At 42.1% G+C, this 18,264-nt stretch overlaps 2 protein-coding genes across 3 annotated transcripts in view; one reads left to right on the top strand and one right to left on the bottom strand.

Moving 5' to 3' along the window:
* The window catches only part of LRWD1 (leucine rich repeats and WD repeat domain containing 1), a 35,532-nt gene extending 24,600 nt beyond the window's left edge, over positions 1-10,932 (bottom strand). The window contains exons 1-6 of one of the 2 annotated variants that reach the window (XM_077480535.1): positions 10,798-10,932; positions 6,401-6,502; positions 4,125-4,359; positions 2,298-2,417; positions 430-582; positions 50-154 (exon numbers count right to left, since the gene is read on the bottom strand). In XM_077480535.1, the coding sequence (XP_077336661.1) occupies positions 50-154; positions 430-582; positions 2,298-2,417; positions 4,125-4,359; positions 6,401-6,480 (693 nt within the window). In that variant the 5' untranslated portion in view covers positions 6,481-6,502; positions 10,798-10,932. The remainder of the gene's footprint in view (positions 1-49; positions 155-429; positions 583-2,297; positions 2,418-4,124; positions 4,360-6,400; positions 6,503-10,797) is intronic. The other variant, XM_077480534.1, reaches the window with a different exon arrangement.
* Position 10,933: 1 nt separating this feature from the next.
* LOC143982107 (alpha-ketoglutarate-dependent dioxygenase alkB homolog 4-like) lies at positions 10,934-17,476 on the top strand. Its single transcript, XM_077480536.1, has 3 exons — positions 10,934-11,077; positions 13,896-14,090; positions 16,375-17,476. Exons 1-3 carry the CDS (start codon positions 10,976-10,978, stop codon positions 17,029-17,031), a joined length of 954 nt encoding a protein of 317 aa, XP_077336662.1. The 5' UTR covers positions 10,934-10,975; the 3' UTR covers positions 17,032-17,476.
* Positions 17,477-18,264: the final 788 nt, after the last annotated feature.

Genomic DNA, 18,264 nt, shown 5'->3' with positions numbered 1-18,264 from the left:
AATAAATAAATAAATAATAATAAAAAAAAAATAGCTGGCTTGTGCATACTTCTGTATTATCATCATTTGTAGATACTGGTTCAGGTTGTGGCTCAGCATCCTTTTTCTTATTACATGACAATGAAGAAATTAATTCTTCTGCAATTATATTCACCTGTTTGACAAGTAAAAAAGAAAGCTGGATGAAACAAACGGAAAAATATCAAAAGTCAGGCAGAGTGCACAGTATCAGCTGTATGTTCCTCACTAGATAGGCAGGCAAAGAGCTAACATATAACAGCTTGATGATCAAAATTAAAAAATAAAATAAAAATTCTTAATAATTAAAGCCAAATACAAAATGTCCTCAAAACAATAGATTATAACTTTTCTCTTTATAAATTTAATTTTAGGATGAACATCAGCAATCAACACTCTATTAAGTCTTACTTTCCACTTGGTAAAGTCTTTAAGAGAGTTGGGACCATACTTCACATGATTTACCACTGTCTTCAGAAACTCCTTACTGGCAGATTTAATCATGGCTGGGGTGGGCTTATCAGGCAACTTGTCCTTGTAGCTCTTCTCCCAGTAGCTTTCAACCTAAGAGACAACAAAGAAACATAGCCTTACAAATAAAATAATCAGCTGCTGCATCTTTGTAGCATGACAATGTTTTATATATTCCGAGCCCACCTCATTCCCTGCCCTTCACCCCCTTTTACCCTGCTAGCATAGCATTGAAAAGCAGAGAGACCTAGTAATGGCCTCACTAGGGTTAACATAAGGTATTAGGAGGAGAAAAGAGGAATCCAGAAAGGCAGATTAAAATTCAGCTTGAATATTTAAAGAACTTCAGCGTTTCCTCCCCAAAACATCATATGTATTGTGCATGTAAATGAATCACAACCCCACTGTAAGGCTATAGCAGGTGTCTGAGTCTGATGTCACCCCTCCTGGTTGGATGTCTAAGTTCCTGTTTTCTTTCCTTTTCCAGTCCCGATACATATCCCATGATCCTTTGAGCCTCAGTAGCTTTGGGGCAGGCTATACTGTAGGAGTCACTTGTACCAGTTCTGGGAGTTGATGTGGGTGAAGAGTAAGATTTCTGTGGATGTTTTTGGGCTTTCATGTGACTGGTGAAAGATGTAAGTGTGTCATAGGTCCTCCTGTGTCATTCCGATCGTGCAGCATGCCAAAGGATAATGGCTTACTACAAGATTACAGAGGAAGGGCTATGGGAGGTTACTATAAAAGGAGTTTCCTTCATATATAAATGAATCACTTCTTATGCCCCATACACACGGGCGGACATTCCGACCACAAAATCCGTTGGATTTTTTCTGACGGATTTTGTCCGAAACTTGTGTTGTATACACACAGTCGCACAAAGTTGTCGGAAAATCCGATCGTTCTAAACGAGGTGATGTCAAACGCGTATGTCGGGACTATAAACGGGCCAGTAGCCAATAGCTTTCATCTCTTTGTTTATTCTGAGCATGGTACTTTGTCCGTTGGAATTGTCTACACACGATCGGAATTTAGTTGTCGGAAAATTTTAGACCCTGCTCTCAAACTTCGTGCATTGGAAAATCCGACGGAAAAAGTCTGATGGAGCCCACACACGGTTGGATTTTCTGACAACATGATCCGATCGCACATTTTCCATCGGAAAATGCAACCATGTGTATGAGGCAATAGAGAGCAGAGCTCTGGGAGGGTGGGACTCCTTGTTCATAATGGTCAGCATAATTAACTGGGCAGGACTAAATTTTGATTGTGGTTCAGTCAATTCTGTCCAGCAGCAGTAGAGCTAGCTTTCAGAACAGACTGTGTATGAAGGTGTTTCCTTCCTGAATAATGCTGCGATCTGTGAAGAAGGACACTTCCTGAAGATTTTATAGGGCGGGATCGAATGCTAATTAGAATCAACCTCAACCTGATGTATTCAATCCCATCCCCATCAGAGCTGTGAAGGAAGTTACATCATTAGCCTGAAAGACTACAAAAAGGGGAGTGTTATAGACTGCAGCTGCTGCAGGAAGAGGCTGTGGAAGCAAGACAGTCTATCAGAAGGATATAGAGTGTCACTTGATGCAAAGCCACAACTAAAACCAGAATACCAGGGGATCTGCAGACAACAGAGTAACATGGTACTTTGATCTATGCTGGGATTAATCATTCCATTCAGTTCTCGTGAAAAGAAAGTTGGAATTCAGCTTCAAAACAGAAGTGTATATTCCAAGTCTAAAGTGAATGATATTTTCTATGCTAGTCTGTCTATGCTAGCTGATGTTTTCTATAAGCAGTGCACTTACCCTGGAGCTTAATTCTCTGTGGTTGACAAACCGGACATGATTAGCCAGAGATGTTATATCTTTATTATTCAATCGTCGCAGCTTAGGTAGAAGGCAGAACACCTTGTAATTATCGCTGACCTAAATTAGGTAAGAAGCATTAAAACCGTAAATCAAAAGCGCTCAATAAACTGAAAGCTGGAAAGAAGTGTTAATTAATCCAGTACTTAGCTAGGAAATGTAGCCCGTTGGAGCATATGTAAGCAAAAGCTCAAGAATATAAACCTTTTAGGCTTCATACACACGGATAGCACAGACCTCTCGAGACCCGCTGCCGCATACAGCCACTATTAGAGAAAAATTAGAAGATATGGCTGTACGCGATTATGCACTGGGGGTTGTGCAAAGCACCCGCATTGACACATGCTCCAAACACACAGGGAGGTTGATTTGCTAAAGCCAAATATACTCTGCACTTCAAGTGCATTTGCTCTAGATTGGAGAGAAAGCTCTGAAATGAGGGGAAGCTCCGCTGGTTTCTATCATGCAAATCACGTACAAGCAAAAATGCTGTTTTTTTTTCCCCCCTTGCATGTGATTGAGTATTCTTTGCAAAGTGAAGTTTTACCTCATCTACGAAGCTCTGGAGCAAGTGTGCTTGCAGTGCACAGTATATTTTCCTTTAGTAAATTAACCCTACTACCTGTGTTAGGAGCATACACGTGTGTGTGTGTGTGTGTGTGTGTTCTTTACACAACTCTGATGCATAACTGGGACAGCCGCATCTTCTAATTCCTCTCAATGGGCTAAAGTACATGGTGGCAGCGGGTCCCAGGAGATTATGCAGGCTCTTCAGACTGTACGGCCTTATAAAAATGAACATTACTACTGCTAGCCTCCTTCTGAAAATATGAATGGATCTATAGGTTGATCTTCTAGCTTCAACTGAAGTGATTGTAAAGCCTATATTTTTTTTTTAAGGTTAAACAAAAAACTTTTTATACTTACCTGCTTTGTGCTATGGTTTTGCATAGAGCAGCCACAAACCTACTCTTTTGGGGCCCCTGGTCAACACTCCAGGTACCTCCTTTTCTCTGTTTCTCCATAACAAGCCACTTACTATGGTGGCACACCTACGGGCTGGCTTCCAAGCCTCACTGCCCGTGTCCACAGACATTCGGCTTGGCCCCGCACCCCTCACAGCATTTGAGGAGGGAGTGAAGGGAATAATTAGTGGGGTGTTTTTGCCTTAAATGCAGGGAATGCATTAAGGCAAAAAAAAATAAAAAATCAGTGTTACAGATCCAAAATAAATATGCTCTGATGAGCAGGGCCCTCTGATTCCTACTGTATTAAAGTGTATTATATTTGTACTGTCTACCTTCAAGTTGTAAAGAGCTGCGTAAACTGTCGGTGCTATATAAATCCTGAATAATAATAATAATAATAATGCGAATCATGCGAGTAATATCAGAAGTCCTCATCTGTATGCGGATTCCGGGAAAAGCCCCTCTCACAGGGAGAACACAGTGATTATTGCTAGCAGCTGTAACAGCCACTAGTAATAATCATACGAAAAATTTGGCAGGTTGGTTGCACCCAAGTTGATCGATCAACTTGGGTAGATTCAGCCTGCCCATACATGGTTCAGGCAGAGATTCGAACAGTGTATGGCTGTCTTTAAGTGAACATGTAATTTCAAACCAGACTAAGTAATTAAACTGAAACTCAACTCCAGCCAAAGTTTTTGTTTGCTTTTGCATAGAAGCCGACCATTGCAATCACCCCTGGCAGTGGTTTATCGTGTTGATAGGCCTAGCTTTACTGCAAAGGCAGCAGTTCACTTACAGTAAGATATAGGTTTTCTTCATACAGGACTTCCTCCAGATTAGGAAACTGATGCAGACTGGTTACATCCTCAACCTGATTGTCAATAAAATTTAGCACCCTTAGTTTAGGAAGGCTGATCTTTTGTGGGATTTCAGATAGACTGTTCTTGGAGATGTCCAGTTCTTCGAGATTTATCATTTGTGAAAAAAGATGTGGATCAACATCTTTTGTCTCCAGATGCATTTTAGACAAGCTGAAAAAAATTAAATGCCAAAATTAAATTAAATCAAATTTAGAAATTAAAGAGGATTCCATATGCATCTACATCGTCAACAAAGCTATATATGAAAATGTATCAACAAAAGCACAATTTATGAATAGCTCTTTAAATTGTTATTTTAAAACCTAGGCACAGGCACCAAAATGGACCTTCGGGACGTAGTTTATTGAGCATAGAGTGACCTCTATATTATCAGGGCTGTCAGGATATGCCAAGTCAAATTACAAAAACACTAATGGTACAATTCTCTCTTAGATCCCCATCATAAAAATTCACTGGTGGTAGGCAATAACTGTGTTACCAGGACTTTTTCCAACACCACTGATCTCATACATGAGTGTTTAACAAGAAAGCCGATTGCATGGTGGTTCATGGCAACCAATTAGCTTGCCTTTTTATTTTCCTTAGTGCAGATTAGAATATATATATATATATATATATATATATATATATATAAAAAAGGGGGGGGGGGGCAGCATCAGATGTGGAACATTAGCCAATTTTTCTATATGTACAATACATAAAAACTTAAAGAGTGCGGGAACATCAGAGTCCCTATTAAAGCTTAACTCCATACTCTCACTATCGACCCATAGGTAAGCGCTGCATGGAGTGAAAAGCATTGGGGTGTCTTCTTCCAGGTGGAGCAGGCTGTATATCAGACTGTAAGAGAGAGCGGCTCTTCCTTTTCTTTGTCATTATTCTGCATGAATCCAGAAGGAGCAAAGAGAAACTGGGAGCCATCACTACAAGTTGGAGGATTTGTGAGAAAGTGTGGCTGTAGCAGAACATTGTTTATTGCACTATACGTTGTATTATTGGGCTTTGGCTGTTAACATTCCTCAATAAAATTTTGGATCCAATTAGAGCGAGACTATTTAGACCAACCATCACAAGACATCTTTTGCACTTGCTTGAACCTGAGACGCAACACCATCTAATGAAAGGATTAACCCTCCTGAACAAAAATGGTAGGTTCAATTAGAGCAAAACCATTTAGACCAACTAGTGATCCTGGCCTCCCTTCTCTCCCTGCAACAATGCCATCCTTCCTACTGCCTCCATGGAGAGGAAAAAGGGGCATCGCAGTTTTTTTGTCTGTTTTGTGTCCACAGCTAAAAGTGCCTACAATAGGCAGGTAACCATCAGAACTGGACCACAGTGCAATGGAAGAAGAGGCCTGCTCTGATGAGTCACTTTTTCATTTACATCATGCTTCTAGCAATCCACATGTGTGTTACCTGTGGAAGACATGGCACCAGGATGCAGTATGAGAAGGAGGAAAGCCAACCGAGGCAGTGTGATGCTTTGGGCAAGGTTCTGATGGACAAACTTGGGTCCTACCATTCATGCGGATGTAATTTTGACATGTACCACCAACCTAAACATTGCTGGTGACCAAATAAACCTCTTAATGGAAACAATATTCCCTAATGGAAATGGCCTCTTCCAGCAGGATAATGTGCCTTCCTTGGTTCAAGAACGGTTTGAGGAACACAGCGAGTTTGTGGTGTTGACTTGACTTACAAATTCCCCAGATCGCAATGCAATTGAGCATCTGTGCGATGTGCTAAAAAATACAAGTCCAATCCATGGAGGACCCACCTCGTAAAGGATCTGCTACTGATGGCTAGGTGCCAGATACTACTGCCTTGATGGGTCGGGGCTGTTTTGGCAGAAAAAGGGCAACTTGCTCAATATTAGCTGGCTGGTCATAAAGTTATGGCTGATTGATGTATTCTTTCTACTGAAATGTCAAAGAAATCCTAGTTTGCTTATCTGTATGTATGCTAACTGTATTACGTATTGTGCACTGTTGTACCAAACTGCTTTCTTAGTAACAAATTTACAGAAAAAAAACCCCCATCATCCTAGATATTTTCTGTACCTGCACTATCTTTAAAAAGGAAAAACATGGGAAATGTGCATGCGTTACAGAGATGTATTAAAACAATTCGATTTTTTTTGTTGTCCTGACACACACTTTAAATCACACATTATGATCTCAACTTACTTGAGTGTCTTCAAATTCTTCAAATGGCTGGATTTTGGAAGACCCTTCTTTAATAGGGTGTCTGTTGTTAATTTTGTCATTGTGCTTGCCTGCCAGGTTTTCCTATACAGAAAAGAGATCCCATTTATCAACCAACTCAGAAGACTGAAAAAACAAGCTTTCGAAATGCTGGGTTTTTCCTTTCAGATCTTATTCAATACAAGGTCTTAAAAGTGGAATTAAACCTACCTTTAAAAAAAAAAAACTGCAAGCAAGCAGCTTTATTGTCAAAGAGACATGCTACACCTCTTCTGCAATGTTACAAACTTACCTGCCTGCTCAGTTATCTACCGAATGTACAGCAAGCTGCGCATGTGGTGTAGTGGTTAGCACTCTCACCTAGCAGTAAGAAGGGTCGCTGATTCGAATCCCAACCACAACACTACCTGCCTGGAGTTTGCATGTTCTCCGCGTGCCTGCGTGGGTTTCCTCCAGGTACTCCGGTTTCCTCCCACAATCCAAAGACATGCAGGTAGGTTAATTGACTTCTGTCCAAAATTGGCCCTAGTATATGAATGGGGACCTTGGATTGTGGGCCCCTTGAGGGTAGGGACCGACGTGAGTGTGCAATGTACATGGATAGGGACTAGGGGTGCACCGAATGGGTTTTTTGGTGCCAAAACCGATACCGAAAATGAAAATATTGAGGGCTTTCACACTGGAGCGATGCGCTGGCAGGACGGTGAAAAAAGTCCTGCTAGCCGCATCTTTGCAGCGGTGAAGGAGCGGTGTATTCACCGCTCCTAAACCGCTCCTACCCATTGAAATCAATGGGACACCGCAGCAATACCGCCGGCAAAGCGCCACTGCAGCGGCGCTTTGCGGGCGGGTTTAACCCCTTTTCGGCCGCTAGCGGGGGTTAAAACCACCCCGCTAGCGCCCGCACACCGCCGCTAAAACGACGGTAAAGCGCCGCTAAAAATAGCGGCACTTTACCGCCGACGCCGCTCCCGCTGCAGTGTGAAAGCAGCCTTAGAGACCTGCATTTTTCTGCACTAGAAAAACGCAAATCTCTGCAGGGGGTGTGAATGAGGCCTTAGTCAAAAATCATGAAGTTTTTTTTTGTCCTAACGGCTACCCCAGTACCAGGAACTTGTCTAGGTTTACCCTATGAGGATTTAGAATTTAGTATTAAAATTCTTAGGAAATTGTACTTTGTTGGTTTTTAACATTTTATTTTGTAATAAATGAATATCATATACACTGTTATAAACATGTTTGAGAGAAAAAAAAAATTCCCCCCGTGGTCCTTTGAATTTTCTCATTACTGCAGATGAAAATCAATGTCGATTTGACCCCCTCTAATAATTAAGACAAAATTAACTTTTTTAGAACATTCTTTCCCCAAATATTTCATTCAAAATTCTACCCATCTATGGCCAGCTTTAACGTGCACTGTCCAGTAGCACACATCAAATGAAAATGTATCTTTGGAAGCGCTTGATTTTTCTATAGTGGAACAAGCCTATGGGCTGAAAACCACTCCTGCCTTGAAGGGGTTAACAGAAAATGCACTTAGATTCAGAACATGTTTAGCATACAGTTACATTAATTTACATGATTGTGACTCCATAGGGAGTCATGAGCCTGTAGGTGTAAACATAAACAACGGCAGGCCGTAGCATTGTCTGCACCTGCAGGGTGTGGAGACACCATTACACAACCATACTCCATAGGGGGGCGCTAGACGCCAGGTGTTAAATGTGAACAAAGAGCTTGATTGAAATTCCAATATGTTTCACCTCTGTTGATCCTGGTAATACTCTGAGAATTACTATGGGATATACAGTTCTGTATGTTTCCCAGTGTGCCCGTGCCTTGAGCAATCATGGTCTTTTTTTTTCTATGTCAAAAGTATAATTCTGATATCTTTATGTGACATTTATATACTACATGCTGCACTGTAATCATCATGTGGTCTGTGTGTACATTATAATTATATATATATATATATATATATATATATATATATATATATATATATATATACACACACACACACTTTTTTTTTAACATTTTTTTCCAGAAAGCAGCTGCTTTCCTATGCACTTAGTAGAACTGCAATCTGCTCACATCATTTGTAATAAAAACATCTTTGCCATCCTGAAGCTTCTCTCCAACCACTTTGGATATTATTTTATATATACTGTGATTCTGTACTTGCCAAATATGCTGCAGAAATCTCCCTCTGCCGACTCTGGCTGCAATAATTTTAAGTGGTTGTAAACCCTTACAAACCACTTTGACTTACAGGTAAGCCTTGATTAAGGCTTACCTGTAGGTCCAAAAAATCTCCTAAACCTACACGGTTTAGGAGATATTTACTAAAAGACAGTCACAGCTGTCTGCAGCGTGCAGGCGCACTATCACCGTTGGCAACATGCCACTGGTAACAGCGATATGCCGTTAGTGGCGGCTCCCGTGCGCATGCTGTGCGTGACGTCATCGCTGCTCCGGCACTGTGAGTGGTCAGAGCAGCGATACCCGGAAGAAGATGGATGCTCCATACTACAGGGGGCAGCGGTGACTTCGCTGGCTCCTGTGTCAGGTAAGTAACACATAATGGGCTATTATGCGATGCATAGTAGCCCATTATGCTTTACCTTTGCAGGGTTTACTTCCTCTTTAACTGTGGGCAGCTGAAGCTGCTGCCTGTTCACTTCCTGGACTTACACAGAGACACACCTCCAGCTCTGCAGCTATCATTGGCCCTCTTATGACACACCCTCCTTCCTAGAAAACTCTCACAAATGTGAGAGACAAAGAGCTGTGCATAATGTCATAAGCCTAGGCGAATGACCAGACAAGAAACAGGAAGTGGACTGTATAAAGGTATTTAATGGCGGAAAAAAAATGTTTTACTATCCAAAGTTTAAACAAGGGCAGAAAATGTAATAAATGGAAAGATGAAAAAATTACTGAAGTTCCGCTTTAATGAGATGGTTTTGTATTTATTTATTTTTAAGTCTGTATCTTTGAATTTTCTGTTAAACTGAATAATTCTTTATCAAAAGCAGATTTAAGAAAAAAAGCATACACAATGGCAGCTTTGAAAATATGACTAAAAGGCAACACTTTTTTGGCTGTCTGTGCCCCCATTAGGGAGAGTCACCCTCTATTTGTCCTGTTTACCACTATCATTGAAAGTAAAGAAAATCCCAAATTTTGAGTTGTCCCCAGAAAAGTTACAGAGGGCAAATCTTCCAATGGAGACACCAGTTCTGGTGACCTGGGGGTCCCCAAGAAACTCGCCTAAATTTGCAGGGATACCCCCTCACTTCCTGTTTGGCTATGGCACAGGGAGTGAAGGGGAATCTCTGCAATGGGACACAGATGGCAGGGAAAAAGAAAAAAAGAGAAAGAAAAAATAGACAGGAGTTATAACTGTCCCTTACTCTAACGAAAATTGAAAAAAAATAATGAGGTTTTGCCTATAGTTCTACTTTAACCTTGTTTGCAACTGCAGGGGCTGTGGGGACACCATAATACAGCTATACTCAAATAGGTCCATTCTCGTCATAGGTCCCATAATAACACATACCCCCTTGGTATGTGTACATTATTTAGCAGGACCCCCTAAACTATATATCGTATTATTTATTGATACAATAGATATTGTATATGATCATTTAATCCGCATGCAGAGAAATAATTACTGTACAGCTGCATGTGAACAGTTCAATATTGGCAACTGCTTCCTGCAACATAGTATCAAACACTGCAGTCATTACCATATATGTGTGTAAAAAGTACACTGCCACCTAGTGAGAGTTCTGAGCATAGCAGCCAATAATCCCAATATGCAGTTTAGTACATCCCCATTTTATTCCATTCCAGTTGATCATTATGGCTTTCACTACTTCAAACTGATATCCGATTTATACACAATAATGTATTTTCTTCTACTAAAAAAAAGATGCTAGTGTGAACTTATTACAACCCCCACCAAGTCCAGGAGAAGTACCCTTGGGGTACACCTAGCAGCAATCAGTATACCAGACATCATCAGTGGTGACACATTGATCATCTCTTGTGTAGTACTTTGGATACATGTAAAGCTTAAATATGTGAAAAATATTATACAGTGTGTGATAGTTATGAATATTATATACATATAAGAGTCGCTGATCACTACAGGACACAACAATGGGGATTGCAAATATAAACACAATATAAGACAAGTCAGTAGATCTATCAAACCTTTTTTTTTTCCTTTTAGTTCCATATCATCATACAGAGATACAATCGTGCATCCTTCCATGTCCCCGATTAGTATGTCTGATCAGTCTATGTGATGATGGCACACGTGTTTTACCAGAATGATAGAATGAATGTTCTATGGGGGTGGTCATACATACCGGGTTCTCCAATGTACAACCTGCGATAAGCCTCCTCTGTGTCCTCCGTACTGTCTGCGATCTCTGCACTATTCGCACAACTTCACTTGCACTATCAACATCGCAGCTCCCGCCAGCTTGTCGTCACTTCCTGTGGCCCCTTTCTCCCGGAAGTGTCGCCGTCCTGTGTTAGCTGCCCATGGCTGGCGGTGGTGATGTGTCTGGCTGTGGGTGTAAAGGGATCCGATCCTGCCTGCTGTGCGAGGCCGCAGGCCGGGAGCTGCTCAAGGAGTCACCCCAGGTATTTACCTGATGTCATTACATTGCTCAGCGTGTGGCTGGTTTCTGGTAGGACCTGGGTGCTCTGTGTATGGGGATGGGAAGGAGACACAATTATCAGCACTGTACTTGGAAACTTGTGCTAGGCTTAATGTGCTGTAGGTTTACAATGTTTACACTAGAGGGCGCTCTCTGTCATGACTGCAAGCAGAATTTCCCCCCCATATCCCTTACATATGTAATGTCCTTCTACTACTTACCACCAATATAATGTGGTCCTTCTACTACTTACCACTAAGGCTGAGCTCAGGCGTGTTCACATGGAACACGTGCAGAGCCCGCCACGAAGTCGGCACAGCGATACGCTGATCACAGGCAGTGAGACATGGCCCCGATGCGTGGCTGAAGAGATCCGTTGCCTTGTCAAATAAGGTCCCCCATCCGATAGTGTTCGCTGTGTACTGCGCATGCGCAGTACACAGATTCCGAAAATTGCAGAGGATGAACAGCGCCTGCGCCGTGAGTCCAGGTTCCATCCCCACTATCCAAGTGGACATAGAATAAGAATATAAAAGAGCCGAGCCCGAAGCATGGCGACCGGCCCTCTAATATTCACAACCCTATGTCCGCTTGGATGGTGGGGCCACCACCTCCACTCACGGCGCAGGCGCCGTTCAACTTTGGAGATTTTCCTAAGCTTCGTCCGCCCCGTACTGCACATGCGCAGTACGGGGTGGATGCTATATGATGGCTAGACACTATATGGCACAACACCGGCAATGTCTCACTGCATGTGATTAGCACAGCACAGCGCTGCGCAGACTTCCTGGTGGGCTCTGCACGTGTTCCATGTGAACACGCCTGAGCTCATCCCTACTTACCGCCAGAATAACGTGGTTCTTCTACTACTTGTCACCAATGTAATGTGGTCCTACTTACCACCAGAGTAACGTGGCCCTTCTACTACTTGCCACCAGAGTAACGTGGCCCTTCTACTACTTGCCACCAGAGTAACGTGGCCCTTCTACTACTTGCCACCAGAGTAACGTGGCCCTTCTACTACTTGCCACCAGAGTAACGTGGCCCTTCTACTACTTGCCACCAGAGTAACGTGGCCCTTCTACTACTTGCCACCAGAGTAACGTGGCCCTTCTACTACTTGCCACCAGAGTAACGTGGCTCCTCTACTACTTGCCACCAGAGTAACGTGGCTCCTCTACTACTTGCCACCAGAGTAACGTGGCTCCTCTACTACTTGCCACCAGAGTAACGTGGCTCCTCTACTACTTGCCACCAGAGTAACGTGGCTCCTCTACTACTTGCCACCAGAGTAACGTGGCTCCTCTACTACTTGCCACCAGTGTAACGTGGTCCTTCTACTACTTGCCACCAGAGTAACGTGGCCCTTCCGCCACTGTAAGGCAGTTCTTTTCCCATTGTCCACCATTGTAATTTGCTCTTTCTCCCATGCTCTGTTAGTGTAAGGTGATTCCTCTCCCACTGTCAACAATGTAAGAGTCTCCTCATCCCGCTGTGTGCCAGTGGGAGGGTCTCCTCACCCCACTGACTCTTGCATACACAGGCCGCTGTTCTCTATGGGGCGGTTGGTTGGAAACAAACCACTTGTCTATTTCCATGCGACTGTCATGCAGTTCCCCATCCACCCATTGGATTGATCGGACAGTATCAAATTGGATGTAGGTGGGTGTCATCAGTCCGCTTGCATCCGCTGCTCCATAGAGAACAATGGTTGGTCCAATTGGGTCCTCCTGAAAAACTGACAGGCAGAACCAATCGATCCATCGCTGTGCAAGGGGCCTTAATCTTCAAAGTTTCTATTGCAAATAGATTCAGGATTTTTGTTTTGTTTTAAATATTTGTAATAAACATGTTGGTTGTAATGTGGGGGAAGATACATGGGTCTAATGGAATGTTTGACAATGATTGGAATGGTATCAGTGAGAGGTTAGAATACTTTTTTAGGCACTAAATGATAATCAACATGGAGAGTTTATATATATATATATATATATATATATATATATATATATATATATATATATATATATATATATAGTGTGTAATCTTTTCCTCCTCTCCTGTTTTATCTACAATTAAAGCGGGAGTCCGCCGGGACTCCGCGTTTTTTTTTTTAAAAGCCAGCAGCTACAAATACTGCAGCTGCTGACTTTTAAAATAGTTCTCTAGATCGTCTGTCGGGTGCTGCCGCCGCCATCTTGGGTATGGGAATCAGGAAATGGAGCCTTTCGGCTTAATTTCCCGGTTCCCAACTGCGCATGCGCGAGTCGCGCTGCGCAATAAGGACGGTCCCCGCTGCCTCTGGGATCTGTGTTTCCCAGCAGGCAGCGGGGCACTTGCGGAAAGGGCCGTAATCTACGCCCCTTTCCGCAGAGAGCTATCCCGGAAGTGGGTGCAGAATACCTGTACTGTACAGGTATCTGCACCCCCCTCCCCCCTGAAAGGTGCCAATTGTGGCGCCGGAGGGGGGGAGGGTTCCGATGAGCGGAAGGTCCACTTTAGGGTGGACCTCCGCTTTAAGCCCCATTAGGGGGCAAAACGCATTAGAGCTGGGCAACTTATTTTTTTGTTTTGTTTTTTCCCTCATAGTGTACGGCTCCAGAACTTTGCTGCTATATCTGACTTGTTACATGTTTGAATGAACATAGTGAAGCTCATAGTGTGTAGTGATTTTAGAGTAAGTAATTTTAGTGCAGAAGAGGAGCGTGTACATTTTGTGTAAGGGTGGAGTTCAATTTTAATTACATTTGATGCTGCGTATAGCTGCAGTAAAATGTTTATTTTTTTATATTATTTTGCAGACAAAGTCCTTTACCTACATCCCAAAAAAAGGCATAGCTCTTGGAGTAGAAAACACTGACTCGGCTGGCTGGTGGTTTTCGTACCCAGGAGTGTGTTTAATAGAAGATTTTGTAACAGAAGATGAGGAAAGAGAGATGGTACACACCATGGACCTGGATGATTGGAGACTTTCACAGTCTGGTCGCAGAAAACAAGTACGTATATACCAAAAAAATAGAAGTGGTTGATTCATAGTTAACCATTCATAAGGAACTATTCTTACAAACCAACTCTATAAATGAATGGGTCAGACAAATGGCAAACCTACAATCTGAAAATATTGAGCAAAACTGCAAGTATTATAATCTACTAGCATATAAGCTTAAAGTAGTTGTAAAGTCAGAAGCTTTTTTTTTTTACCTTAAAGCGTTCTATACATTAAGATAAAATGCCTTCAGCGTGCAGCAGCCCCCCTAATAGTTTCCTGAGGTCCATCTCGATCCAGAGATGTCCACAAGTGCTTTGGCTGTCTGACTTTCCCTTCTGATTGGTTGAGACACAGCAGTGAAGCCATTGGTTCCCACTGCAGTCAATCAAAGTCAGTTAGAGAATGAGGGGACGGCTCTGTGTCTGGATGGACACATAGAGCTGCAGCTCGGGTGCCCCCATAGCAAGCTTCTTGCTGTGGGGGCACTCAACCGGAGGGAGGGGCCAAGAGCTCCAGAAGAAGAGGATTGGAGTTGCTCTGTGCTAAACCACTTCACAGGAGTGGTAAGTATAACATGTTTAATATTTTTAAAGGGGGGAAGACTTTAGTACCACTTTAACCAGATCAATACTGGGCCTATTCTGGCACTTCTCCCCTAATCATCATTTTTTTGCTAGAAAATTATTCAGAACCCCCAAACATTATATATGTTTTTTTAGCAGACACCCTAGGGAATAAAATGGCGGTCATTGCAACTTTTTTTTTATCTTGCACGGTATTTGCACAATCCATTTTTTATTTTTTTGGGGAAAAATATCCACAGGTGACGCTTTGAAAATTTTTACAGGTTACCAGTTTAGGTTTTACAGAGAAGGTCTAATGCTAGAATTGTTGCATGTACTGTAACACACGTGGCGTTACCTCACATGTGTGGTTTGAACGGCATTTACATATGTGGGCGGAACTTACATGTGCATTCGCTTCTGAACGCGAGCCACTGGGGACAGGGGTGTTTTAAACATTTTTTTTTTTTTGATCACTTTTATTCCTATTACAAGGAATGTAAACATCCCTTGTATTAGGAATGGTGTGTGACAGGTCCTCTTTATGGAGAGATGCGGGGTCATGCACTATTCCTATTACAAGGGATGTTTACATCCCTTGTAATAGGAATAAAAGTGATCAAAATGTATTTTTATTTTTTTAAGAGAAAGCATAAAAGTGAAATAAATAAAGACAAAAAAAATAAAAAATTTAAAGCGCCCCTGTGCTCGTGCACAGAAGCGAACATTTAGGCCGCGTACACACGAGAGGATTGTCCGCTGAACCGTGTTTCAGCGGACAATCCGCTCGTGTGTGGGCTTCAGCGGACTTTTTCAGCGGACTGTCTGACGAACAAAGTCTTACGGAATTTCCATAATTTTGTCCATCCAAACTTGGTTTTGTCCGTCCAAACTTGGTTTTGTCCGTCCAAACTTGGTTTTGTCTGTCCAAACTTGGTTTCAGCGGACAGTCCGCTCGTGAGTAGGCAAGTTGGACGGACTAAGTATGGCGCATGCTCAGAAAGGATTTACACGGCCGAAGGTTGCATTGCAGTGTATAGGACGTCGTTTTTCTAGTCCCGTCGTACGTGCTGTACACGTCATCGCGCAAGCTTTCAGCGGACTGTCTGTTCATCGTGTGTGGTCAAGTCCGTTCATTCAAATTTTGGACGGACTGTCTGTCGGATTGTCTGACGAACTTAGTTGGGCAGACAATCCGCCCGTGTGTACGCGGCCTTAGAGTGAGAGCAAGAACAATTCCAGCCCATGAACTCCTCAGTTACTCTAAACAGGTAACCTGTAAAACATTTTAAAGAGTCTATGGAGATTTTTAAGTACCAACATTTTTGCGCCATTCCACAAGCGTGGTCAATTTAAAAGTGTGACATGTTAGGTATCTATTTACTCAGCATAACATCATCTTTCAGATTATACAAAACAATTGGGCTAACTTTACTGCTTGCTTTTTTTTTTCTTTTATTCATGAAATTGTGTTTTTTCTTTTTTTGTAAACGTGTTTGAAAAATCGCTGTGTAAATACTGTGTGACATAAAAAGTTGCAACGACTGCTATTTTTTCCCTGGGGTCTCTGCTAAAAAAATAAAAAATAAAACAATGTTTGGGGGTTCTGAGTAAATTTCTACAAAAAATGTAGGAGCGAAGTGCCGGAAGTGGTTAATCTGGAGATTTTTGAGAAATATTGCAAAATTGTATTTGCGGTCTTTTATTTACCTTTTTATCATTATGCAGGATTTTGGTCCAAAGGTGAACTTTAAGAAACAGAAGATAAAGGTTGGCAGTTTCACTGGTCTTCCTAACTTCAGCAAAGTTCTATGGGAACGCATGAAGACACACCTTGTGCTAGAAGGGTTTCTGCCTGTAGAACAGTGCAATCTAGATTATAACTCTGACAGAGGATCTGCAATTGACTCTCACTATGATGACTCTTGGCTGTGGGGTGAAAGACTGGTTAGTCTGAATCTTCTTTCGGATACAGTGCTTACTATGACAAACTCTTCCACAGATATACTGCAGCTCTTCTCTTCTGCAAACCTAAGTGGTGAGCCAACTGAAAGCCTTAATTTAAATGGTAAATACAGCAGTCATCTGAATAATGCACAGTGTGCCCTTCAGGATTCTGCACCACATAGTGGAACACAGACTGCTCTAGTTCCTTGCTCTGAAGTGGAAGTAGCCATATGTTTACCAAGAAGATCCCTGGTAGTTTTATACGGAAAGGCACGGTATAGTTGGAAACATGCTATTCACAGACAACACATCAAGCAGCGAAGAGTTTGCAGCACTTTTAGAGAGTTATCAGCAGAGTTCATGCCTGGTGGTACTCAGGAGAAGCTGGGACAGATGCTGCTGGAGATTGCCCTTGGTTTCCAGGGAAAATCTGTTTAAAGAAGAGTGTCATTGGTAGTCTACTTTTTCATTACCTGTTCTAAGTTATTATATGTATATTATTTTAATTCATTCAATTCAGAAGATCGTTTTATAATTGATATGCTATTAATAAAAGCAGATTTTCTATTTATTTGTTTTATTGAGCAAAAACTCTATTTTCATTATGTGCAGGGCTTAAAAAAAAAAAATTATGAAACCAATATATATTCACTTTATGGTAAGCCCATAAAATACATTCTCAATCAAAAGTAGGGCTCTACAAAACCACAGTATAATAAACGAATGTCGTCAAACCATTTTATTTATTTTTTGTATACGTGAATAAATGTCTGTAACGTGAGATTCTTTAAGATTTAAAAAAAAAAAAAAAAAAGTCCTCCAGTCACTGTGCTCAAAGATGTGTGGCATTCCAAAGATCTCAAAAAAAGTGCCCCAGCACAGTGTGTAAGAAATGCACACTTGCCAACCATAAGGATTTAGCAAGCCTTAAAGAAATGGAATAGTAATGGATATTTTCCTTAGACCCAAGTTCTGTTGAGGAAAGCTTGGGTCCTGCTATTCATGTGGATATTACTTGACAGTTAACCACCTACCTAAATCTATTTAAAGAAAACTTTGTATGTTTCCAATGGATTCACATAATACAAAGCCTTCCATGAGTGGGCAAGGGGAGAGGAGGGACAGGCAGCTACTGTATCAGGGACCCAAAAGTCCTTTTGTCAGAACACTGAATGTATAGTAAGAGCTATACTCCTGTCACTCAGTAAAAATGTAAATATCAAATAAAAGATATAATTGCATGATGTGGCACACACCCCTATATGAGCCAGCAGAATTTTTAAAAGTATTACAATTCTTTAAATGTATCTAAAGCCAAACATTCTCTCAGTATTAAAATAGAAGACCAGCCTGAGCTTGTTTGGCTGGGCTTCTCCTATGGATCACAAGAGTGTAATTCATTTTGCAGCAGAAAGTGGTCTGAAGTCCACTCTCTGCTGACGTCATCCAGACTCTGGAGGTCTGGATCTGCCGGGTGCCTGGACTGATGGCTGTCTCAGCGAGCCACGGGGACGGCCGCTCCCCGCCCCTCCACAGCTCAGCGGTCCAGTGAGTGTGGAGGAGCAGAGCAGGAGAGCTGCTGATTGACAGGCAGCAGCTCTCCTTTCGGGGAGCTGTGTTCTCAGTGCAGAGACACCGGGGGAAGGATAATGGAGGAAAAAAACAAACAAA

Source organism: Lithobates pipiens, unplaced genomic scaffold, assembly GCF_037356315.1.
Source record: "Lithobates pipiens isolate NorthernLeopardFrog02 unplaced genomic scaffold, aLitPip1_a1.2 Scaffold_16, whole genome shotgun sequence".
In the NCBI taxonomy this organism is placed as follows: Eukaryota; Metazoa; Chordata; class Amphibia; order Anura; family Ranidae; genus Lithobates; species Lithobates pipiens.
This window is presented reverse-complemented; position numbering and strand designations above follow the sequence as displayed.

Bases quoted from the DNA above. Each gene is read 5' to 3' on its own strand.
- LOC143982107 (XM_077480536.1), top strand. From the start codon at position 10,976: ATGGCTGGCGGTGGTGATGTGTCTGGCTGTGGGTGTAAAGGGATCCGA. The intron at 11,078-13,895 runs GTATTTACCTGA...ATTATTTTGCAG, and splicing joins TGCTCAAGGAGTCACCCCAG to ACAAAGTCCTTTACCTACAT. The intron at 14,091-16,374 runs GTACGTATATAC...ATCATTATGCAG, and splicing joins AGTCTGGTCGCAGAAAACAA to GATTTTGGTCCAAAGGTGAA.